This window comes from Pseudochaenichthys georgianus, chromosome 11 (assembly GCF_902827115.2).
Source record: "Pseudochaenichthys georgianus chromosome 11, fPseGeo1.2, whole genome shotgun sequence".
NCBI lineage: Eukaryota > Metazoa > Chordata > Actinopteri > Perciformes > Channichthyidae > Pseudochaenichthys > Pseudochaenichthys georgianus.
This window is the reverse complement of record NC_047513.1, coordinates 5753065-5779331: the sequence shown is the minus strand read 5'-3', so window position 1 is coordinate 5779331 and position 26267 is coordinate 5753065. Positions and strand designations below refer to the sequence as shown.

The following is a 26267-nucleotide window of genomic DNA, read 5'->3' as shown; positions in this document are numbered from 1 at the left end:
AAACTACCCAGTATGAACATTTGTATAGCCCTTATTAAAAACATTCGGTCCTCAAGTTGTAAAATGTGCTAATAATGTTATTCTGAGAGTTATTTTACTCAGCATTATGAACCCGCATCTGAGAGTGGGAGCTCGGGGGCGGGGCTTAAGGGGCAACTCAACTGCGCATGCTCTGAGCGCACATGCGGGGACTTCTGCTCTGACAGCCTGGCATGATGACGGGTAATCTGTGACGTTTCGCTCGCTCAAAAGTTGGCCCATTTTGTCTTCATGCCTCCCACGCTGTATCCAGTTCTTATTATACACCCATGGTACACAGTCCTGACATCTATCCTACATTCATATTCATTTTTAATTGGCTGACAAAAAAGTAATGCACACAGCTGGGGCCTGAGGGTTTGTTGAGGTTCAGGGACTATCTCTGTAGGCACCTTTTGCCTTTTCATAATTGTAAGTGTTTGGTCAGTCAATTTGAAATAACTACGTTAGCTAGCTAGCTTACAACAGATCTGGAATACCGTCGTCATGCAATCACATTGTAAAAATAAGCCAAAGAACTGTATATTTTTGATGAGTTGTATTGACATTTGGCCAACTTTATAATCCCAGAACGCAGTGGCGAACCGTCAGGGCCTTCAAGGTATTCAGAGAATACCCTGGAACACTCAGATAAAACAAACAAATAATCGATTTAATTATATAAATAAAATGTATATAAAATGAATACATGAGAATCGTATCTGTGTTGTTGATCTGTAATATTACAGTGTTACGTTGATTTGTTTGTCCTTCTCGGACCATGCACTACGCATTTCAGTGGTTTTGTGTTAGAAAAGAAAGCAACCAATCAGATCTTGTTCTGGGTCTCTGGGTAGAACATCCTTCAACCAAGGTATTCTACATCCTTGATCGAATGCCCTGGCCGTTGCACTGAATGAGAGCGTACGTTTGGACTGACAGTTTGATCAATCAATCATATATTGATTTGTAGCCAATGGGCGTGTTCTTTCAGAGTTCTCCTCGGTTCCAGGGTATTCTAGAACAATGGTTCTCAACTGGTCAGGCCTCGGGACCCACTTTTTACTTGGTCAATACATCGCGACCCAACATTTTGAAGCACTCAAATCTATTCAACAAAAAAACGTGATGTAATATATATATACGCTTTTCAGCATACAATATTAATAAAAGTGAAGTATAGTGCATATATCCCTTATATCCCTTCACAGAACTAAAGTATGCTTTTAAAAAAGGTTTAATGAGATGATGGAATCAAAGCTGAACTGTATAACATAAAAAGGCACACATGCTGAAAACCCAACTCCAGCAGGGGGTCTGGGGGGATTCTCCCCCAGGAGATTTTTAGAAATACTAACATAACTATGCCTTCTGGTACACTCTGAGAAGAAAATAAGTAAATCTATTACTACCCGACATGTTAATAATATTTTATGCCATTGTTTGTTTTTCACTTTGTTCTGACATCTTGCTGCGAGAAGAGCAAAGAGGAGATTTACTTTAAATTATGGGTAAGGGTAGATAGCTCCCATTGTTCTGTGACCTGTCAATCATCAAACCGGGAGTCATATTTCATTATGTGTTCATTTCTATCTGAAGTTGTACCCATGGATGTATAAAGAAGAGTTATTCTCCGTGGGGACTATCTTGAGACTCGAAAAAATATCAGCAAACATACTTATTGAGAAGATGATCACTACGTGACAGAAGTTTTCAAAACCGTTTATGGTCTTGGGTACTTCCAGTCCAACGCCGACTGTTTGCACAGCGTTAGAAAATCGGGCCTTCAAAATAAAAGTTTGACTTTCCCCCCCACAAAAAAAGAAATTCCGCGACCCAAAAGTGGGTCGCGACCCAACAGTTGAGAACCACTGCTCTAGAAGGCCCGCTAGTTAACTGGCTCGAGACAGAGGATCTTCTACAATGAATGCGACGAAGCAATTCATGCCGTTTTATTGTTTTTAACGTTGAAATGACAAGTGCAACAGGTGAAGATGAAGTTGTTGCGGAATTGTTGTGAGTACCCTTTTCAAGACGACAATTCAGTGAAAAGACGGACATTTTAAAGGGGAAAGGAAACACCAATTACAGTTATAATATTCCGGTAGTTTATTCATTTTACAATGGATATTGATCGTAATATTTATTGTATATGATATTACTCGCCAAAAGAAAATTAATTATCCGCCGGCCGGGTGGGGAATTCCGGGACCAGGCCGCCGCCATTAGGGGAGTCCCAAATGGTGACGTCACTGGCTGTGTTTTCGCTCCACCGAAAGTCAACACAACGTAGCAGATATGGCAGCGATGGAGGAATTTTGCAATGAGATCGACGTTTTGAACGATGAATTTGACTATTCGTCGGGAGATGACATTGATGTGGAAGCATCTACAGTTACCAGGCATCCCATGGCCTATGCTTATGAACCGATTGGGTCGAATAGAGTGGCATACGATCCGGAATAATTTTTTTTAAAAAACACAATGCTAACAGTGAGCCTCTGAATTAGCCCCGAGCGAAAATGCTAACCTATTACTGCACCGATAGCTCCCTTATTACTTATCCTAGCCGCACATCCAACACATCGTTTATGATCGCAAGGAGACACAGAATCTAACGGTGCCCACCTCAACACTGAAAGATACAAACTCGCGAGGTTATCCACAAAAACGTACATCAAAACAAGTGGCGCTAGGTACTAACATACGCCAGGCTAACGGCTTACCTTCCTCATTGTCTGGTCTACACTGGTCTTCAATGGCATTACAACGATAAAAACGATGATGTAGTTAATCCATAGGTTAATATCCAATGGGGCTGTGTCCCCTTTGAAATGTTCTGATAATCTATAAGCAATACAACTGCAATTCCGTTATCTGCTGTCCGCTCTGTGCTCCGTGCGCTCTGGGTCCTGCAATACCATCCATCAATAGCAATACTAGCCTTTTTAGGGCTGTTTTCGACAGATGAGCGTGTGTATGCCAGTTTAATTAGTTGAGCTATAGAACACCCCCAATTCTCTATTGTGCGTTATAATAATAGCTACCATTTAGTTTGGACGCGATTGCGTTAATTAATAAGGTCACACTGTGTCAGTAAATACATGTGTGAGCTAGTAATCTGGTAGTGCTGCAATATTTACCTCTCTCTCGGCAGCTGAAGCAACTCGTTTGGTGGCTCGAACTTCACGTTTGTTGACACTGTCATTGTCTTGCGCGGCCGACGTGCTGGGACGGTCGGTGTTCCCGACTGCATACGTTGAGAAATCGAATATTGTGGGAACAGATCCTGGCTTCAAATCCAATGTTTTGTATTGAACCAGGCATCCAGACTGGACTTTGAGCAGCTTCTCATCCTTTAGTGGCAGCCTATGGAAATGTACTTCTTCCTTCTTTGTATAAAATCCATTTGTGCAGCCTGGGGCAATACAATAAACTCCTGACGACGACCGTTTTCTTGTAATGTAAACTACTGGTGTATTGCACGCCATGTTGTTTGTTATTGAGCTTTGGCCCAGGAAGCCGTACCCAATCAGTGACGTCACTGGAAAAGTCCCGGAGCAATGGAAGCGCCCATGGTCATTAGGCACGTATTTCAAAAAGTAAATTCGCGTATCTCGATCGTTTACATTGGAAATAGACTAGATAAATACATTTCCTAATGGTAATATTGTCGCATGGAAAGCAGTTTGAAAAGTGTTTCCATTTCCCTTTAATGCCGCGGAGGGGGGGGGGGGGGGTGGCGGGGTGTGTGTGTCTACAGAAGGTCCAGTTGTGATAGACACGGTTCGCCACTGCCATAACGTCAACAAGCACTATGATTCCAGCGGTGTGCATCACTTTTCTAGTATCCCTGTTTCCGGTTTGTTTTGACACTGTTTTGTATTTGCAGCGTTTCTTTATTATGCAGCGCTTTTAGTAAACACTGCTAATGTTTTGTCAAGTTGGAAAAGGTTTTTTAAAGTGCAGCGCGTTTCTCCTCATGGAAATGTGTAGCGTGTATGCGCCGTATAAATGGGCATATAAATATTTCGTAAAATCAATGAATTGCTATTTTCTAATATATCTAGGCTAAAATGACAATACATACTTCATGTTTTCTTTGAATACATGACCTTAGTTCAAAAACCAACACTCTATATCTGCAGAGAAACTGTTTTTGTATATATTATGAAACATGTATTACACCCACGTTACGTCCCCCAGGCTACAGAAACCATTTAAGGGTTAAAACATCCTGTAATACAGTATATCAGTGGAAATCTCTACAAAGAAAAGAAAGTTTTGCCTTATTCTCAGTCACGAGCCAGTTTGATGTTTTTGAAGCGATGGCTGGTCACGTAGAGATGACACATGACTGATCCGTCACCAGAGAGACGTGTTTAGTTTGTGTCCGGGCAGACGGGGTTTATGAGTCTCTCCTTGTGTATGTTTAGCTAGCTGATCCCAGATCCCTGGTGAGGCTTTTGTGGCTTTTACGAGTCTCAGACTGTTGGTTGGGTTTTGTTGGGGGGGAGGTTTATCTGAATCACCGGGGTCCCTGCAGCAGCTGCGCGGCTCTGGTCGAGGTGCGGCAGCCTCACAGAGGAAAGTCCACCATCGGGAGTCCGTTTCAGCCCCCCCGCCTGTCTTTGTGCCACCATCTGCGGTGAATGGTGGGGGTCGCGACCTCTGCTCACTAGACAAAGTCAGGGGCGAGCTGTGGAAGTGTGTGAGCATGTGCTCGGGGGTGGGGGGGAGAGGAGGATGACAACACACTCCTTGTGCTTCCGTCCGGAAATGAGACTTTGAGAGTCACACGCACGTCATCTTTAGTTTATGAGGTCTGGAGATTGATCGGGGGGAACGGTCAATGGAGCCATTGTGTTTTGAAGTAAAACACAAGAGCAAAGAGTGTTTGATGGCACACAGAGTTGTACAAAAGTGGGTCAGGGAGGCACACTAGGTGAAATGTGACTTCAAAGCTCCTCCGAGTTGTCGGAGAAGATGAGCTGCCTGGTTTTCTGTCAGCCGTCTGCTGTTCTCTCGGCGGAGCTTGTTCCTCCTCACTCTCTTCCTGTACCATCAGCCCCTCTCTCCCCTGCCTTCTCTTCCTGTCACCTGGGTCGGGGCTGTCGGCATGAATGCTGCGCGTGTGTCGGTATGTGTGTGTTTACTGTGTGCGTCTGCTTGGAGGGGGGTGGGCTCGTGGACCATCTGCTGGGACAGCTGGGGGAGTATGAGAGGGCTGAAAGCAGGATTTAGGGTATGATCTGTCCTGGCATTAAGAGATTGGGGAGGATTCTTACTTAAAAGGCAGTTTGGGGATTTCATCATCTTATTGAAACCAACCAGAGACGGAACGTAATGGACGTTTTTGGATCAGCTTTGATTTTGTACAAATATTGCAGCACTTATTTTCTGCCATTTTTAAAGACACGCTTAAATAAAAAACGCATGTAAAATGTTGTACCCATCATTTAGTTTTGATCTCTTATTCCTTCTCAAATTAAGTAAAAAAGTAAAAAAAATCCTATTTATAAGTTTCAACAAATTCCAATATCTAAAAAACCCTCTTTCTTGTCCCTGTAAAACATGTGTTAATGGATCATGCTGCTTTAGAGTGTATACATCACATGACCAGCTCACACTTCAAACTGCTCTTCATTAGCTCTCAAGCAAAACAGCTTCTCCCGCTTTTAATTTGTTTACCTCTCATCTCTTCAAAGTTCTCTCTTCCTCTCCGGCTTTTTATACATCAGCACTTTCAGTTATGAATATGGAAAGACCTGGGACGGTGTTGCATTAATAGCAATCTTCTGGGTCACCCCCTCCCTTCTTGAGAAAGAGCAAAGAAAACGAGGAGGGGGAAGAAAAACCTGATTTCATTAACCTCAGAAGCATACTTATGTGAGCGCTCGTGTGACTTCCTGACACACAGTGACCTGCTGCTACTGATGTCCAGGGACTTGTTGGCTCTCTGGTCTCACTGTACGTCCACAGTGTGCCGGTCAGTGAAGGCCATCTCTTTTCTAAGTGCACTTCTTGAGGTTGTGAAAGGCGTCATCCGAAGCCTGAAATAGCCTCCTCTGTGACTGCCTCCCCTCTTCTCTCCCTCAGTGGCTGTCCTCAATGTGATCCAGCAACAGGAGAGGCTGAGCTCTCCTCGGTCAGCTCGTCCTCTCTCGCTCACTTCCTGTCCCTCGTTCTGTCATTTGAAGGTTTTCTTCCACTCCCAGCTTCTGATCTGGTCTTAGTGGTGCTTTCATCCATGGCTCACGGCGAGCAGGGTATTTAAGTGCATTTATATACTTCAAAAGTACACATTTGATGTATTTTACTTCTCATGTGACTTACAACTCAGATGATTTGATTTGATAGAGAATCAAATCAAGTCAGGTTTTATTTATATAGCACATTATAAAAATGATTTTTGGTCGAGCCAAAGTGCTGTACGGTACATGCAAATAAAAAACACATTACTACAATCGCAAACAGAAGACAATAAATTACAACAGCAGATATAAAATCAAACACAGGGGAATGTCATGAGTCATGCTCCACCCTGACTCGAGTCTCCAGCCTCGGGAAGGGGTTTGGTCTGGGAGACGCTGTCTGTGAAGCTGTCTTTTGGCAGTGCGAGACCTTCATCCCGGGCCTTTCCAAGCCCACCAAGACATGGGAAGGGGTCCTGCGAGGGGATACTCTCACAAAGAGAGGCTTTCTCTGACCCACAGAGAGTTGAACCCCCAGGCTAGACTGCATGGACCCCAACCAATGAGAAGTGAACAAGTATTTTATGTTCATCATTAAACTGTGGGGGTTGATAGGAAACACTCAAAAGAACTATTGATCGATCGATTTACAGAAAAGGAATTGGCAGTTTCATGGTTCCATCTTCACACGTGTAATGTAAAAACTTTCGTTGATTTTAGGTTTGTAATAAAGGTTGGACAAAACTAAATATATCAGCAGATGAATCTATAATGAAAATAATCATCAGTTCTAGAGATCTACTTATATAATATATAATATTATAGAGCAGGTTTTGCTGCGTTGTGTATTTTTATTTAAAGTACAATTATCTGATTGTACTTGCATGTTATTATTTAGCTGAGATGTAAATACAGGACTCGTACTTGTAACAGGGTTTTTTCACAGTGTGGTGTTGTATGAGTACTTTGTCTTAAGTAATAGCTCTGAGAACTCCCTCCACCATTGAGAGTAACTATGGCAACAGCTTTTAACCCAGGTGCACGTAAACAGAGGATATTAACACTGACCCACTTCCTCCTCACTCCTCATACAGCTGCCAGCTCATGGGCTTCAGTGGTTCAGCCTCATAGTCCTGCCTCAAACTGTTCATTAATGCACGTGTGAATAATTCAGATATGATTTATCCTCGCGCCATATAAGCATAATAAAGTTCATCAGCTATAAGTAGAGCTGGCACAATTTAGTTCCAGCGTATTCCGCGTCTGTCTTTCATGTTGTGGCCAAATGCTCGCTTTAAGATGAGACGACTTACATTTTTCATGCAAATATGAATGAGATTCAATTATAACGTTACATAGTCAGGTCTGACATATTTGAGAATATGTGTTTTCTTTTAAAGAATTAGTTCAACTAAAATACAATTCATCACAATGTAATGGAAATGTGTTTCATTTGGACCACAGGATTCTGAATAATGAAGTTAATATTAGCACATAAGAGATCAAGATAATGCCGTGATAACTACAGAATACTGGTTTAATGAGAAATCCCAACCTTCTGCCGACGTAATCTTTAAGTTTTTTCCAGTTAACTTTCCTGTCTCTTTTTCTCTAGATTGTAGATAAGTGTCCTTCGCTCTGAATGCAGCCACAATCTTTCAGGGTCATTCTTGACAACATTACCTCAAGGTCTAACTCTGTAGACATGATTCTCCTCAGAGGCCAGCAAAACAAAAATAAGCACTATTTTGGATTTGTGGTTCAGTGACACTTGTTTGGAACTTCCCAGCCTTATTTGCATAATTTGTTATAGTTTAACATAAATCCAAATGCTGGTAGATGAGGAGGTTTTGGAAGTAGAAGAAGCATTGTAGCAGTGTGCTTGTCAATACAGTACCAAATGTTTGATCAGGAATGCAGGTTGAGGTGGAAAGGATTTTATTTGTTATGTACATATATTTATATTTACCCAATATATGTACAGTTTAAGATGGATAACAAAATCAATTAGGATTAAACAAAAATGAGTATTGTTAATGATATAAGCAGACACAATCTAGCATTAAGGGATTAACAAAATGTCACAAAAATGGGTGACATTCTGTGTGCTCTTCAGTGTTGGGTGTAACGCGTTACAAAAGTAACGTAGTTACAGTAATATATTACTTTTTGCTGTAACGAAGTAATGTAACGCATTACTAATGAAATGTGGGTAATATATTACCCGTTACAATGCTCAGTAACGCAGTTACAACACATTTTAACCCGAAATTAAATGGTGTTTTGTTTTTTAACAATGTACTAACATAGCGAGACATTCCGACACCAGACATACGTGCGAGTAGATTAGTAAACCAGGTGTTTACCCTTCAGGCCTCGCGCCGGGATCTATTCAAAAAAGAGAACGGAGCGAAAAATACTAACAACAAATTGTGTCAGGTGCGCGTGACCTGCTCCGCTGCGCGTGCATCATTTCCAAAGTGCTTACACAGCAGTGACCAGAGTTGGGTGTAACGCGTTACTTTGTAACGCGTTACTGTAATAATATTACTTTGTCGGTAATGGAGTAGTGTAACGCGCTACTTTTATAATCCAGTAATCACACTACAGTTACTAACATTGCCCCGACACGCGTTACTTCGTTACTTTCTAAAATCAGTCATAATCAAACCTCAACAAACACCTGCAAAGAACACATGCTAGGTGAAGCTAACGCACATAGCTGTTGTTTATTTATATCACACACGTAGTCTGTTCTTCTTCTCTGTTTTCCGGTTGTTGCCTGTTTTGAATGACGAATACACACTACCGCCGCCTGCTGGTAAGGAGAGTTATTGCCACTCACGCGCAGTTCGTACGTGCTCGGCTAAAGTCTGGCTCCAGTGCACATGGCCAACACATGGCCAACACGCAGGAGAACACGCTGACGCAACAGCGTGAGCAGAGATAGACTGCGCAAAATATACAGATAGCAGGAGACAGAGGACAGCCACGGTCAGATAGCAGGAGACAGAGGACAGCCACGGTCAGATAGCAGGAGACAGAGGACAGCCATGGTCAGATAGGAAAACATTCAGGAGCTATCTGGATCAGTCTTATGCGACAATGGAAACTGAACTAAAGAGAACATTTGAAACTTTAGCAGTCTGCGTGATCTGCCTGTAGGGAGGGGCGGCCGGCCCTGCGAGTAAAGTAACGAGTAAAGTAACGAGTAAAGTAACGAATTACTTTATGTAGATAGTAACGAAGTAGTGTAATATATTACTTTTTTTTAAAGTAATATGTAATATGTAATATATTACTTTTTTTTAGTAACGACCCCATCTCTGGCAGTGACACACATCTGTGGATAATCATTTATACGAAAATTGTTAAAGCAACCATCACTAAACGCCAGCAACACTGCATCTACTGCAGACCGTAGCAACAGGTCAGATGGGGACATCACGTTACCCTCCGTTGTGGACACTAGCTTACTCCCGCCTGACTCGCCGCCCTCAACCCCGGAGCAGCAGTCTTCATCGCCCGAAACACCGCCGCCCCTCTGCGGCCCGCAGGTGCCAGCCAAGATACCACGGCGAAACAGAGCCTGCCCAGGTATATCTAAACAAGTACCCGCCTGTACAGTGGGGTTAGGTGGTCATTTTGCAGCTCGTGGTATACAAATAGACAAGGGCTAGAATATGTGAAAATAGTGCCATGCCTGTAGAAATGTTGGGTCAAAAATAATGCATACAATAGCACAGATGCCTTCACCACGAATGGCTACACAAAGATCTCATATCCCAAGCTTATCAACGAGCTAATGTTGCAGCTGAAATGATCTCCAGGTCACAAAGTCAACCTCACATGATGATGTGATACCAGTTGTCAAGCACAGTAAATGTTCTCTTCCCAGAGTATATGATGGGACCAAGGTGATGTTTAGTAGGCTACATGGTTTTAATAATACTTTTGCTTTTCAATGTTTGCCATTTCAAACCATGAGCTGGTTCAAATAATATTTGCCTTGATTTACAATATGTTCTCATTTGTTTTATCAGCACAGTTTTGAAGCTTTGGTGCTTTTCTTTGCCACAGTCCACTTTGGACTGTATGAAATATTTCAGGATTGCACTTGTAACTCACTTGAAATGTTCTCACTTGCTTGGTTTCAAAACATAACAAATGCTATAATCTGTTCATTGGGGACCATCAATGCTATTTCTCATTGCTGTTGCCGGCCACTATTGCTCATGTAAACCTGCTACTGCTGCGCCCCCTGTAACCTCAGAGGCACCCTGAGTCATGTTGTTCTGGAACCAGGCCTGCACACGGCCAGATACTAAACACACTACAGAGACCATTCCGTGCCCTGTTAGTGTTTACTTCCTGTCTGCCTTCTTCTGGTGATTTATCTGACGTCCAGCGATCCGTCTTTTAACCTCTTTTCCTTTCTCTTTCTTGATCCTCCTTAGCAACCTTCGTTATAGTCCTTGAGAGTGGTCTGTACTACTCTATTAACAACGTGTCACATGTTAAGAAGTTACAATCAGAATGGAGTATTCAACTAAGCCGTGTAATACAAGTTGTTAGTAGCCTTAAGGGCCTACACAGTTGTTATGCTATACCACATTGCCCTTCATTGGATGTATAATGAGCTGCACTAAACTACATTTTAGCATTTAAAATACCTAGCCATTCTTTTGCGGTTATTTTGGTGAAAGTAACTAGAAAAGTAACTAAAGTAGTGTAACTCATTACATTTCAGAGAGAGTAATTTTGTAATGTAACTTATTACTTTCAAAAGAGAGTAATAAGTAATATGTAATATATTACATTTTGGAAGTAACTTGCCCAACACTGGTGCTCTTCTGCTCAAGAGCAACTCACATAACCCCCCTTCATCTCCACACTGCAGGAATTTATAGGCGCTTTCACACCGGAGTACTTTTCCCAGGAATAGTTCCGATAATTCCTGGGATTTTGCGTTCACACCAAAATGTTCTGGAACTAGAACTTTTTTCCAGGAACCTTTTCCCCCCTTTTCAGTCCCTTCCAGAGAGGTGGTACTTTCCTGGGGAGGAAAAGGTTCCAATTTCAAATTGGCTGGGCGAATTGCAAACCACGCCCCGTAAAACTCTGACAAGTTTTGTGAAGCCGCCATTTTATTTGCTCGGATTAGCATTATTAGCATTAGCATTAGCCCAGCGCACCAACGGAGAGAGACTAACTTATGGCAACACAAAAAAAAAAACATGGGAGCGGTGGAGATGAGGAGGTGTCGGCACTTCTGTTGATTATCTCAGAAGGCTTCAGTAGCTGCTGGGAGTCTTCCCAGCAGCTTCTACTAGTCCCCAACTCCGGGGACTTCCGGCCGGGGACTTCAGGTGGCAGTATACACCTTGAAGTTGAAGCCAGTAAACCCAAAGCAGAAGAAGAAGTTACGTCAGCGGCTTCATTTGCGTAATCCTCCCTCAGGGACTTATTCCACATGTGAACGCGATCTACTAGATAGTTCCGGGACCAGAGGTCGCGTTAACCGAATATTTTCCATCTATGACGGATTTTTTTTTAACAATGACGGACAAATCTGAAAGCAGTCCGTCATTTTGACAGATTAGAACAAACTCGGAACAGCGCCAAAGTTTCCCCGCAGCGAGGCTCCGGTGTTATGCCGTGTTATGCATGCCCTCCAAAAAGGAAATGATACTGTTTCCAAACCTAACTGTGCCGTACAAATCATTGAAATGTCTGTGAGTTTTCTCTTTACGCTGTGCACGCTCCTGCGAGGTGCAACAGCCATGCATAACACGGCGCATGTGAACCCCCCCGTTGACGGTCCCCGTCAGAGTTGTGTAAAGGCCGACGGGTAATTCTGGATTTTGACAGAAGTTTTACGATCCTGTCCGTCAAAAGGACGGGCAGCGAAAAAGTCTAGCGCAACCTCTGTCCGGGACTAAAGATTTCTGGGCAACTAAGTTCCGGGAACTATTCCTGGTAAAAGTACTTGGTGTGAAAGTCCATTGTTGCGTGCAGGGGGAAGAGGCTCTAAAAAGGGGTGGCTTAAATGGAGTGGCCTCTTTAAACACCCCTCAGGGTTTGAGAGGAATGGCTTAGTCCAATTAGCTGACACATCTATAAAGGCAGGTGGTTTTCATCAGCGCAGCCTTTTGCCATGGAGCAAGGTGAGCTGCAAGACACTGACAATAGGATTACACACAACACAATTAACAATAGATATTTTAAACAAGATTGTGTGCACTCAATCTAGAAAAAATAAAGGTGTTTCAAATAAATGTGTCTGTGTATGTCTGATGTAAAACAAAAAGCATAACCTTTAGCATGTGTGTTTGTTTGTGAGGCTTGTAGCCCTCACAAGCGCTAATACTACCTTTTTTTTTTTACAGTTGTTGAGCGTGTTATAGTCCCATGACCCGTATAATGTCCAACATATGTATCTAACTGTAGACAGTCCATATAAACTTTGTCCATTCTTTCTTCATATACCAACACAAAGTACTGCATTACCGCTCCCTCTGGATGTGCTGTTAACAGTATAAGTGAAGTACAAAAGTCCCATTCAAACAGGATTAATAATATAGAGGGAAGAGGGCAGTAAATTAATAAAAGTCGTCCTTCATGATGGCATTTTGGCCGTTGGCAAATACCAAGAGCTGTGCAGGAAACCATGTGCCCTTCATTACAGTACAATGCTTAGTATTGTATTTAATAATATCTTCTAGTAATTATCAAGCTGTAGTTTTATACTCAACACAGGCAATTCAATTCTAGTTTAAGGGCCATTTTGTAGGATTTAGAGGTAATTACTGGAAGAAATGTTATATATAAGTAATTACTATGTATTTTGTTAATGTATACAAACCTGAAACTTAGACTGTTTGTTTGTGTTGACTCAGCATGAGCCTGCCATGTATTTACAGTAGCGAATATTTCCTAAACCAAAGTCTAACTAACTAGGGCTTTTCATGTGTTGACGTTACTTGAAGGCCAGACTAGGTTCTCTACAGGCTTGTTAAGGGAGGGGGGTTCAGTCAATCTGCTACTTCACTGCTAAAGCTGCTAAATCTAAACTAAGGGATATAATTGTGCTTTAGAGTTTATGGAAGGTGGAATTTGTTTGGTAGAGCAATAATTAGTTTAACTAATTCTTAATAAAACATATTTTATAAGTAAGGCTAGCAGTTTCCCCCTGTTTTCCAGGCTTTATGCTAAGCTAAAACGCTGCTGACTGCCTTATATTAAAAGCAACAAGTCCTCCAACTCATACGACCAAATAGGCCGATTGTTCAGGCCCAATTATTACGACCAAATATGTCGTTTGTTCAAGCGCTTAATACGTCCTATAATTACGTTTTAAAGTTTTCGCCCTCTAGTGCTCCCGTTGAATGCAAACGTTACAGATGGTCGTTTATTCACAAATAACCCTAAATTGTAGAATAGTTTGGCCATTAAAGCGCTTTTTGATTAGATTTCAAGCGAGAAGTCTATATTGTACTTTTAGAATCCACGTCCAGTCGATATATAGGATCTATAGTTTGATAGATATTACGAAGATGATTTGAGGTATGCGGCAGCCTCCATGTAAAGTTACGGGTTGAAAACAGTATTTCCGGTCTCGACGTTTTCATAATAAAACCAATGATCAAATGATTTAACAGTGATATATATGCAGTACTCATCCACTAAAAAACATCAGTTTATCCTTGTTAATTATACGACATTAATTGGTTTAAATTGTGTACAATGCTTTTGTGTTTTTCCCATAGGTTTTTCTCTTTCGATTCTGAGAGACACCTTTCTTTTTTTTCAAAGGTTTTGATAGCCGCAATGCACGTCGGGATATGGTGTTTATGTGATATGAAATCGTAAAAAAATTTTTTTAAACAAAATAATACTTTATTCCGAGTGTTCTTGCTTTTCTCTTTGGAAGTCATCACATAACAGTATTGTAATACACGGTTCGGCTGCATTACATATTACATATCTGCCGTAGATATTTATTTATAGAGCCCTGATCAGAAGACCTTTTGACAAACTGTAAGAAATGCCGCCAAAACTGAATACGTGACGTGGATCATAAATATATTAGCAATTAAACAACATCTTCCATTTCTTTTCACACAATAAGTCTCCTTGCAGAATCAACACTAATTCGGCTGACTTTTATATTTGATCCAATTGGTAGATTATATTTACACCACAGTGTGCAACGGTGCACAGCTGATAGAAAGGGATTTTTTTGTAGTTTTTAAAGATATTATTTACTACCTTTCCAACTCCTCATGCAGTTGACTGTTACAGGTCTATACAGGTCAAGCTTCACATCGAGAGACTGAAACTGTATTTTCCTTTACCGTTCAGTTTTAGTTTCACAATAAAGTTTGATATTATTATGTTTTATTATCTACACCACTGTTTTTTTTAACCCGCGCCGCCTAGTGGTTAAAGCACGTTATTGAATGTTGTTGTTGAATACGTTTTATTTGATAAAAACGTTTAAATATTAAGAGTAGCCTACATACAAAATTGAAAATATCAAGAAGATACTGTAGTGATCTCTACAATAAAACAGTTTAATGCAGGACGTCCAAAGATATGAACAGGAGGATGTGCAAAACAGACAAACTAATAAGGCTTTATTTAAACATTACTTTAAGTTAAGATCTACTTTTGAATAAGAAAAAAACGTTGGGGTTATCCACAGATAAATATGAAGTCTGACAAAATACTTAACATCCAATATATTGCACAGTGTATTTTGGCACTTGACAATCACCTTCCCTGAATTTGACTCAGGTGTAACTAAAGTCTGAGTTAAGGGTTGTTTATATTTCACATCATTAATCAGAATCTGCAAAGTAACTAAAATACATGTAGTGGAGTAAAAATACCAGGTAAACCTCTGAATTGTAGTGGAGTAGAACAAAGTAGTATGCTGCTGTAACAACAACATTTCCCAACTTGGGATCAATAAAGTATATCTTATCTTATCTTAAGATGATCGATGGCTACTGCCATATTTGCACAATTTGCCTCTGAACCTTGACTAGTGCATGTTTCAGGCTCATAAATGAACAACAGGAGGGGTCACAGACATAAGACCAGCTGTTAAATAAAGCTCTTCTGACCTTAGGCGTCATGTGGGTATATTAATTCACCCATTTATTAATTATATGTTTTACATTTGATAACACCACTGTGTTTCGCATCCCCTAAACCTCCAGGGTGTACACAGTTTAATACTGGCAACTTCTAATTGTGGGAAATATGAAAACGTCTTATAAAGAGACGGGGCATATAATGTTGCGAAACACACAATAGCCAGCATGTGTAGTTCTGGGGGGGGGACTGGACTGGACCATGGATGTATGGGCTGGACCCGGGGGCTGGACCCGTCCAATTCCAGTTTTGGAAAGTCTGCCGTTGTTCCATTCCATTTCAAAGAGCTGTTGACGCTCAGCGTAACCTTGTCGCACTGCCACTCCAACATCCAATCACAGGGCTTGTTGACTAATCACGGGGTTTGTAAAGTAAGGCGGATGATGTAGTCCCAAACGATAGCTGGGGATTCTGGGTAGTGTAGTGTCTTCGGAAACTGGAGTGTATAAACTCCTAAAAAACTATTTGTTTCTCTGAATCGAAGATTAAAAACACAAAAGCATTGTGCACAATTTAAACCAATCAATATTGTGTAATTAACAAAGATAAACTGATGTTTTTTAGTGGATGAGTAATGCAGATATCACTGCGTAATCATTTGACAGTGTGGGGAATACTTCCGGTTTTATTATGAAAACTTCGAGACCGGAAAAACTGTTTTCACCCACGCTAACTTTACATGGAAGCCGCATACACGTTCTCCTGGCGAGACCTCAAATCATCTTCGTAATATCTATCAAACTATAGATCCTACACTTCCACTGGACGTGGACTCTAAGAGTACAATATACACTTCTCGCTAGAAATCTAATCAAAAAGCATTTTAATGGCCAAACTATTCTACAATTTAGGATTTTCCAAAGAGGGTTATTTGTGAATAAACGAATAAACGGGAGCATGTTGTTTCTTGCACGACCACTAGAGGTGCTATGGGTCGTAATCTAAGCTGCTTAAAGAGCCTGTGACACCATCCCAACAACTGTTGTGCAATGAAATATTGGGCTACTAGTAATCTCGAACCGTCAGTTTAAAAAAGAAAAAGCGATACCGTTTCGTTAAATATCAATAATTTCGAACATCGCGGGGAAATTCCTTCACTCATTTTGAAGTTTTGGGGGAAGCCGGAAGTGACGTCAATGCGGGAACGCTTCGAGAGCCAAACACGGACAAAGTGTGTTGTCATGCGTAGAAATGGTGAATTACTGAGTTTAGGCACGTTAAGAACGTTTTAATGAAGTTGACTACAGTATATTCATATTTGTCAGTGCTTTCATGTCAATTCGGCGACATAAACATAAATGATCGTGGTGAAGATGATGATTACATTAGGATTACAAATCGGGAGTGAGAGCTGCTGAATTTCCTCCCGTCGGATGTGATATAAAAACAAATCGATTATTTTTGTGGTTGTAAACTCAAGTGGATGAAACTACATTTATTAGTGCTTTCATGTCAATGCGGCGAACATATGATACATTAAATGATGAGTGAGGATGATGATTAAAAATCGTTTGTTTGAGCCGGTCTGCATTTACTGATGAGAAAACAAACCGATGCTTTTTGTAGTTGTAGTACACCAACAACGTGGATTAAACGTGTGGTTTTTTACCACAATGTTGGGGAAATTAATGGATAAAATGTAAAATGCACGGATTATTATTATTATTCCCACTCCGATCGGGACACTAGGTCCACCGTTTCCCCGCAGCGAGGCTCCCCCCGTTGACAGTTTACGTGGGCTGGGTGCAGTGGCGGACTGGCCATCGGGACGAATCCCGATGGGCCGGTACCGAAGTGGGCCGGTCGGATAAGTCACTGGCACATCCCCCATAGGCGGCGCGTGAGGCTCAGGTTTGAGAAGGCTAAATAACTTCTTTTACCTGACGCTGCCCGCCTCCGGCGTCTATAGAAAAGAGATCCACTCAGTGTACGGAGTTTAAATCTCTCAAGTCATATTACAGGATAAAGGAAATACAGTTTAAACTGCCGTATGCAGAGAAGACGCCGACGTGTCGCACTTATCATTCATATTACATCATCAATCAGATCATCGATCATATAATATCATAATATATCATATATTTCCTGATCTGAGTCAGCTTCTCCAGCCTCATCTGGCCGTGCAACACTCACAGTGTCACAGACTGGATGCAGAAGTATTATTTAACACATTATGTTGACGAAACACTCGAGACAAATGTAATTAAAGTCAGATCCACTCGTGTCTTAGACGTGAACGCGCTCTCAGCTGGAGAGAGAAACCCTGGCTTGATTTACCGAGTTGATAACCAGCGTCGTAGGACCGCTTAGCGAGATCTCGTTTGTTAGTTTGTTGTTGTTAGTTTGTTTGTTACTCAAACATATCCAGGGTCTGTTGAACTGGCTTCGTAGTACAGGGCACAGGTGGCTAGCAGCGCTAATGTCAAAGACACAGACATTATACATTATATTTGTATTTTACATCCCCCACTCCCCCCGTTGACAGCTTACTAGCGGTACCGAAGTGGGCCGGTCGAGAGTCCCGGGATGATTTGTAGTCCCATTCCACCACTGGCTACATGACCATATGATCGCCCATATTGACGCACCTCATTCCTAAACTTCTAACAGATACAACATAAACCGATCCTTCAGCCTCATATGAGCTCTCAGACACGTTCAACATTAACCTGTCATCGCTGTCTGAGCTTGCTGCTGTGTGCGCCGTCGTGCGTTTACATCTGACTGTATATATATAAAGGTTTACATGCAGATGCTGGGATCCTGGACGGTGCAGCTGGAGCGCTGTGCCCGCAATGACGTCACCCATCATTTGGCGGGACTTGAAGAATCCGCGAGAAGATCCAGAAAATTGTCAACATTGAAGGCAGATTAATGGTTATCAAAGTACAAATATCCAAAATCAGTTCAGTAACGGTTTTCAAGGGGACAATATGTACTCAAATTGATGGGTTTGGATGATGGGGGAAAACCGTGTCACAGGCTCTTTAAACTATCGACCTATTTGGTCGTTTTTTGTAGGAGGACAGGCTGATTAAAAGGACAGGAATAAAATACATCTTCTCATCTAATGAGCACATAAAACAAATAAATAATAATTTTTAAAAAAGGAACTTAAAGGTCCCATGTCATGCTTTTCTGGATATTACCCGTCCCCTTGTGTGTTATGAAGTTTGTTCTGCATGTAAACGGTCTGCAGAGTCAAAAACCCTCAAAGTACACCCTGTAGCGAGTTGGAACAGGAGCTCCAACAAGCCGTTTAGGACAGAGAGTGAATACACATACTTTACAGAGATGCTGTGAGAAACCAATGTGAGTTTGGAACATTGCACACAATAAATCTATTCTAGTAGAGCTCAACAATGATCAGTAGAAATGGCCATGACATGGGACCTTTTAATAAAGACCACAAGAAGATTCCACTGTGTGCCCCCCCCCTTCATCCCACTGCCCCTCTCCATTGACTCTTCACCCACTTGTCAACACAAGCCTGCAATTTCCTCCTCGCAATCTTAATTAGCACTTCCTCTAGCTGCCTCGCAGCCATCTCTGAGGCAACAGCAGAATCTGCGGCCATGGCAGCGTGGGCCGGGGCCACTCCATTTCTTGGGGGGGCCGACCATCACGGGGTCACAGTGTTCATCATCTATTAAAATGACCATCACCGTCATCAGAAGCAGTGGGCCCATCTCTACCAGCTGCCCCCTGCGTCTTGAGCCTCCTCGGGGGGCATTATGGGGGAAAGAATCAGTCATACTGTAACAACAGCAGAGCCAACGCATGCACGGTGATTTCGAGCAGATATGCTTTAGGGAGCAATGCAGGGGTCTTAAATATGAATTGAATCAGAAATGTGCATCATGTTCTTTATTGGCACTGGCTTTTTACTCATTTCTGATTCATTCTCAACACCATTGATTCATCTCTGAGATAAAAACAAGTCGGTTTAACAGTGAGGGAGCTCGCAGGGGGAGAGCCTCTCCTCTCCTCAAATGAATTATAGGGGAAGACGAGTGATTGCTACCTGACGAGTTTGTGCAGCAGGAGATCTGGACATGTTAGTCATGGTTCCTGAACTCGCCATATCTGTCCAAACATCAGCCTGGCAACATGTGCCTTTTTGGGATCATATTTACTGATGAATGGCTGTCTGCTTGAAACTGTTACGAATGAAAATGTCTCTGAGGAATCCGCTTGTTGCGCTGGATTTGAAGGCAGCACGTGTGGGCAGATTGAATCCACTAAGAGGCCGCCCAGGAGGCTTTGAGACGCTCGAACAGAAAGTCCCTGAGATTGAACAACCGCGGCACCAGTCAGGATGTCTTCACACAAATCTGCTCCGCCAGAGTCTGTGATGTGCGGGGAATGAGCTCATGGGCAAAACATGATGTCAAGTATTCACTGACTCTGAGTTACAGCACTCGTCCCGTCATACCGTCAAATCCTTCCTCGATACAGTACCATATCATGTCCGCCTGGACCTTCTTGTGAAATCCGTTGCATGTGCCTCAACATAAATAATCAATGCACATGAGTGTTTTAGCTCAGCCATGGTTAAACACAACATGCTGGTTGTCATGGTGATTAGCATATGAAATGTTTTTGTTAATAGAAAAACATCATCCAATCTGTTATGAACCCATTTTGTGTATAAATCAGATAGTGTGAGTTCAAATGACTGAACGGCATTTTGAAGCTTCAAATCAATCTCAACAGATTGAGGTTTATGAGACTTGACTGGTATTGAATTACTTTTTTAAATACATACATTTCTATGACCCGTGTTACTTTTTATCTTCTGTAGACTTTGTAGTTAATTTAATGACTGGATTCTTCAGCCATTCTGAATTTGGATGGGATATTTCTTTCTAAAAGCTGCACTCTACGGGGGCTTTAATTGTCTCGAGCACAAACACATATTTTTCAACCCCCGTCCTCATTATAGTACAGCCATAATTACCTCCTGTTTGTCAGCTCACTTGCTGATCCTACTGTTCTTCAAATGCACTTCAAAGTGTATCTTTGTATCGTTATAGCTTTCTCAGAGCTGTGCTTATTGTTTCTGAGTTCCCCTCACTCACTCAGCGCACGTTGTGAAACCTGAACAGAGAGAGAAAGATGTTGCAGTGGATCATCCAGTGTCATGTCGTGTTATTGCTGCTCCACCCGGGTTAAGCCGAGCGGATTTGATGTGCAATGAGCTTCATGAAATAACAATTTAGCAGATACTTGTCCCTATCTTACTGTAAGTTATCAATGTAACATTTAGCAAGAGAAATATAAAGGTCTGGTTTGTATTTCATTAAATCTTTATATAAAACTGCCAATACTTGTACCTGCCAATATTGCGTTTGCGTTCAACGTACTCCAGGAAGTACCACCCAAGAGATAGTCTCGCACAAAACCAACTGTTCAAAACCACAAGATGTTTTAACATAACACTTTTTTACAAGTTTAACATAACTTACTTGAGTATTTCCATTTCATGCTACTTCATACTTATACTCCACTACATTTTGGAAGCAAACATTGTACTTTACGCTGCACTACATGTAATGTATACCTGAAATCAAGATGAGTTACTTTTTACTTTTGCAGGTTAATATTGTCAATGCTAAAATAAATCAACTAATACATTATAATGCACTATTATGAATTTGCCACCTGTAACATTTACAAAAAGACAACATGACAATTCAAAGACATCGCACAGACGAGTCAAAGCAGTGGAAGGAGGGACAGCGGGGGTAGCAGCGTCCAATTATTTCAGGCCAGTGTTCAAATGTAACACTTAGTTTGACAGTAGGAACGCTTTGCACCAACAATTGCTGTCATGGTTAAAAGATGTTGATTGTCGGTGATAGACGGGATGCACACCACAGTGTACGGTGACATCCATCCCAAACTCCTCACGAGAGGTCTGGCAGCATTTAAACTAAAGACTAAATGTTTCACCTTCATCTCTGAGATGTTCACATAGTCAGAAAGACTTTAAAAAATGACAGATGCTGTTATTGTTTTGGATTAAGACACTCTTGAAAGCTTTGCAGCTAAAACATTTCATTTGTCGTATGTTGAGCATAATATCTGCATTGATTAACCCCAACTTCCATTTTCTACGATAATGTTGAAACACGGCAAATATGGCAAAGTGCAGATCACCACAGTAAATTAGATGTTCTCTAGTTTGTTTGTTTTGTTTGTTTATTTATTTAAAGGAGTGCACATTGATCAACATTGCTGTAAACGTGCCAGTATTAGTCAGCAGGCTAATTTTCAACTGTTGTCCTTTTGGCAAGATGTTAAATAACCACAATAAGACTAGAGAAATAAAAACATAATAGTCGGCAGGCATGTTCCTGTTAAAGGCGGGAAGAAATGATTTGTAACATAGCTCACATGAGTCTACATTACATTACATTTAAGTAAAGAGTAAGAGCTCTTGGTAAACACCAAGTTGTGTTCGATGCCGTCACATGAAGAATGGCAGTATTTAATCATAGCCCTGGACAGTCTCAGCCTCCAGACTTCAGCAAAAAGCTGCACTATCCTGCACAACAGGTCTTCACCCACAGTCCTCAGGCTCCCACACACTCTTCTGGTGTCAGATTCCACTCGTGGTCGCTGGTATGATGAGATCAGTATCACACACATAATCAAAACCCAGCAGGGGTCAGTGGGTTTCTGAGTCGGCCTTGTCGCGGCTGCAGGACAGGACAGCTGGTTTAGGGGTTCAGCAAGGCTGCGTTTGAGGCCCACTCGGGCCAAGTGGAAAAAAAAGAGCAAAGCCACACCTGTTGGTGTGACTGATGATGGACAGTGACACATTTGGAAAGGTGTTTACGTTCTTCGAGCACCAAGAAAGCATGTAATGTGGCAGCTTGAAGAGAATTTGAAGCTTCAAGCGCATCATCTTCTTACACAAACTGTTTTAATCTTTTATCTCTTAGATCTCTCTTGACCAGAGCAAGTTGAGTCTTGTTGTTTATAAGCAGTTTTAAAACAAATCATTCATGTATAGTTGTTTTTAAATGTTATTTAAGAACTAAATTCTCTCTGATTATGTCAATAATCTGCTTTCATGCTAGTCATGTGTCTTAAGTATGCAAATACAAAATGCACGGTAGGAAGTGGGTAGAGACAGATTTAGTCATGCTTTAGCAGCAAACGTGATGCATTCTGCCCCAAACACATGTCTGACCGCATTTGTCAAACAGACGCACCAGGCTTGAGTCACTTTCATTTGCGCAAATGCCTACAAGGTGCGCCTCCCTCCTTATTGCATAAAGGGAGTTTTCACAAATAACAACCCTGTTGAGCCTCTCGTGACGGAGGCTGTTATTAAGAATGCAAATGTTTGAATGCTTTTGACCAGACATCCAAGGGAATTCACCCTGCCAGCTCTCGATCTGTGTCATGTCCTTATTAGCCCATGAGTGACGAGAAACGCTCATTGTTGAAGAATCCCTGGCGAGCAAGCGGCCTGTTGATGATGTTGGCAGCTGCCATGAAACATGGAGAAAAGAAACATCGGAGGTTGATGAAGAAGGAACTTCTCAAGAGACAACATTGTTCGGTGTTCTGTCATTGAGGGCAGACACAGCGATAATCAACAGACAACTTCAAGGATCATCCAAGTTGCCCCCTAGCTACGTGACCGCGGTGCAATCTGCGTCATGCCTAATGCCTACAGAGTATTTCCAGAAAAGGCTTGGGAAATCTCCTGTTCGATGCTAGCTTTGTGAAAAGGAAACCCAGAACAAAGCCAGCACCTAACTAGCAATCAAGCGGATCAGCTCCGTGCCATGTGAAGTCGACAGTAGCCTAGCACAAAGGGAAGGTTAGTTTATCTCCATCAACAACGAATAAGCTCTTTTATTGACACCAAGTGAGTACTTTTCTTTTTAACAATATTAACTAGGCTTCAAGACACTTAGCTTTAATATTGATTGATACAAAAATGATGTAAAAATAAACCTTATCATAAGATGATATATACAATAAGTACAGTTTATACTCCTGCGTTTCACAAGCTGAAGCAGTATTAATATGCAGTTTTTTACCAAGCAGTGTTCAGTATACGTGTTGTTGAGCTCTCCATTCTCATATTTGTTTCAATCTGATGATCTTACCTGGTCTGTATCTACTGTATTAAACCACATGGCCAATCCTTTTACATAACAGCTAATACATTATGCACTTTGCATAAATTAACTTATCAAAAGTGGGACTCCATTTGATTTTCAGCCAGTGTTTTGAAGAGGTGCAGTCAGTCTGGGGAGAATGGGACACTCCAAACGCTATGAGTTCGTTCTTGCCAAAGGACAGTTACCAAGGTGGCCTCCATACTTGAGCCAGCTCTGCTCAGCAACATTCAAAGGTCTCCAATAATAGCTGCTTGGTTCTGCATCTGCTTTTAAAGGCCTCAAGGTGGGTTCAAACCAAGTGCGTCCACCAACAGAAAAACAATCGGTATTTGTTTACGGGAGAATTGGCTATATCAGCCATTTGGTCTCCTGGGCCCCGGCTGTGACGTAGGTGGATCCGGGGTAAGGCTCTTCGAAGCACACTGCAGAGTGGGCATGTGTCCAGATTGTGTTTGAGGGGTCGCTGCGGTGGAGGATCCCAGAGGGACCAGAGGAAGCAGCGACTTCACAGCGGATCATCTTCAGCTGACTGTGCAGCACCCGGCCTGTCGAGCAAGCAGAGTCACGCTTCCTCATCCCAGCTGTCAGCAGAGGGGGGGGGTTGACACCAAAGCACAGAGGATACACAACTCAATGCTTTATTGAGTATGTAATGGGCTTTAGAGATGTTTTAATGGACACATATCCTCACATGTTTTTATTTTGACAAATTGTAATACAGCAGGTCGCCATGAGCAACCGTTTCAGGGTTTACGATGGTTCAAGGCATGCAAACACACCTGTCAAGTTAAACAGATCCTTTGAACCTGGATACCACGGATACTCAATATGACGATGATAGATGACTCGAAAGGACGTGATAATGACTTTTCCTAACCACTTTTCCTAACCACTTTTACTCGACAACAATGGGAAAAGTCAATAGGTCAATGGCAAATGAGAAGAAGAACTCATTCGGACTTCATGACTATAAAGACGACTGGGGAAATCCCACTGCTAGTTCTTTTTTATAAACTTTTTAAAAAATGCATTGAAAAAGGCTAAAAGAGATAGGATAGAAAGCATTGAAGCTCCTTTCCTTAGCATGTAGAGATTTAAACATCAGCTAAATAAATCCGGTCATAAGTCTTTTACTAACCACTTTTCCTTAACCTCAATGGAAAATGTCATTAGGTTAAGGAAATATAAGAATTCATAAAGACTTGTGGGGAACTGCTATCTAAACATGTCTTCATATAAAAGTAGAAAACACTGTTTGATCAGTTTATTTTTGAAGATGGGGAATGTTTTGAAAAATGACCCATCCTAGTGTTAGGAGCAGTGGGCAGCCATTTTGAACAGCGCCCGGGGAGCAGTGTAGGGAACGGTGCCTTGCTCAGGGACACCTCGGTAGCACTTGGTCTTGCCGGGACTTGAACTGGTGACCTTCCAATTGCCAAGCCAAGTCCCTATCGACTTCGCCACCACCGCCCCTAATGATGATTTAAATAACTGATTTTGGTCCTTGTCCGTAACATGTCTTCATTTAATAGTCGGAAACATCGTTTTTCTGTCCTTATTTCTAGGTGGTCTAAATGTTAAATGTACTTATATCTCAAAAAAACTTCACAGCAAAAGTGTAAACCAGGTCAGTATGTTAAAGTACTGCAATCCATATTATCCATCAGTGCATTAAGCTCATTGACATACATAAGATTTCTGAGCAATATGTCAAATACGCACATGAGAGGGGTCCCGTGGTCAGTTTGGGATTAGATGGGATTAAGGTGAGAGGAATTAAAAGCATTTACTGGAGAAAACAGTTTAGACGAGGATAAGGAAATAGGCTCATCAAGTATTATAATACATGTGTGTCTTTGTTTTTCTCTTTTCAGTTTAAGAAAAGTCCCATTTCCAGTGAAGGTTTGTCCCTTGGCTGTGCAGCTTCTCATGCGGGGGAAACCGAAGAGCGTCAGCGTGGAAAGCAAAGCGGGACAGAACAAAGCAGATTTCAAGAAGAGTCGAGATGGTTTCGTCCTGCTCGTCCCGGATAACTAACAATCCTGCCAGAAGAACCCGACCCCAGGAAGTGGACGCTCTGCCTTCGAGGAACTGGTCCACCCTCACGCTTTAGATTGTTTAAGTATTTGTCCAAAGTGTAAACAGCTGAGTCTGCTTTCTTAACTATAAAGCTGCACCAGGGCAATGTTCAGCAGACACTAACAGAAGTGTTGAAGAGAGAAATTAGGAGATTATTATGTTGTAAAAACTGCAAAGTTGCCTTACACGTGTATGATACTGTTTGCTTTTATGTTACAAGATATTTGAAGATGAAACAAAAACATACATTAAAGCACTCTTTGAATGACAAATTGTACATCACAATGCATACAAACGACCAAGAGAAGAATTCCAGATATATTTTTGTACATTTGAGTGGAACTTTAATAAAATGAATACTTTATTGTTCCTCGTCTCATGCTGTTACCTTAAGAAAGACAGGCTGAGACCATTATTCCATGTCAGAAGTAATGAGAAGGAGAATGAAAATAAATGATTCCAAATGGACTCGATTGGCTAGACAACTCTATTATATGCTTGGCCTCCGATGGTTTAGATGATGTTGCGATGTGTTTGATCAAAATAAAATAACAAACCTTTGCACATGCAACAAAGAAAATAGGCCTTTACAATATTCAAAATATTCTAACAATTATTATGAGAAACTAAGCTAGTGTTAGCTGGCATGATATCTGACCAACCTGAT

At 41.6% G+C, this 26267-nt stretch overlaps 1 protein-coding gene across 1 annotated transcript in view; it reads left to right on the top strand.

Annotated features, from left to right (window-relative positions):
- myo1g (myosin IG) overlaps nt 1-25969 on the top strand; it is a 71042-nt gene extending 45073 nt beyond the window's left edge. Inside the window, exon 22 of the mRNA XM_034094545.2 lies at nt 25396-25969. Coding sequence (XP_033950436.1) covers nt 25396-25558 — 163 coding nt within the window. The 3' untranslated portion in view covers nt 25559-25969. The remainder of the gene's footprint in view (nt 1-25395) is intronic.
- The last annotated feature ends 298 nt before the right edge of the window (nt 25970-26267 follow it).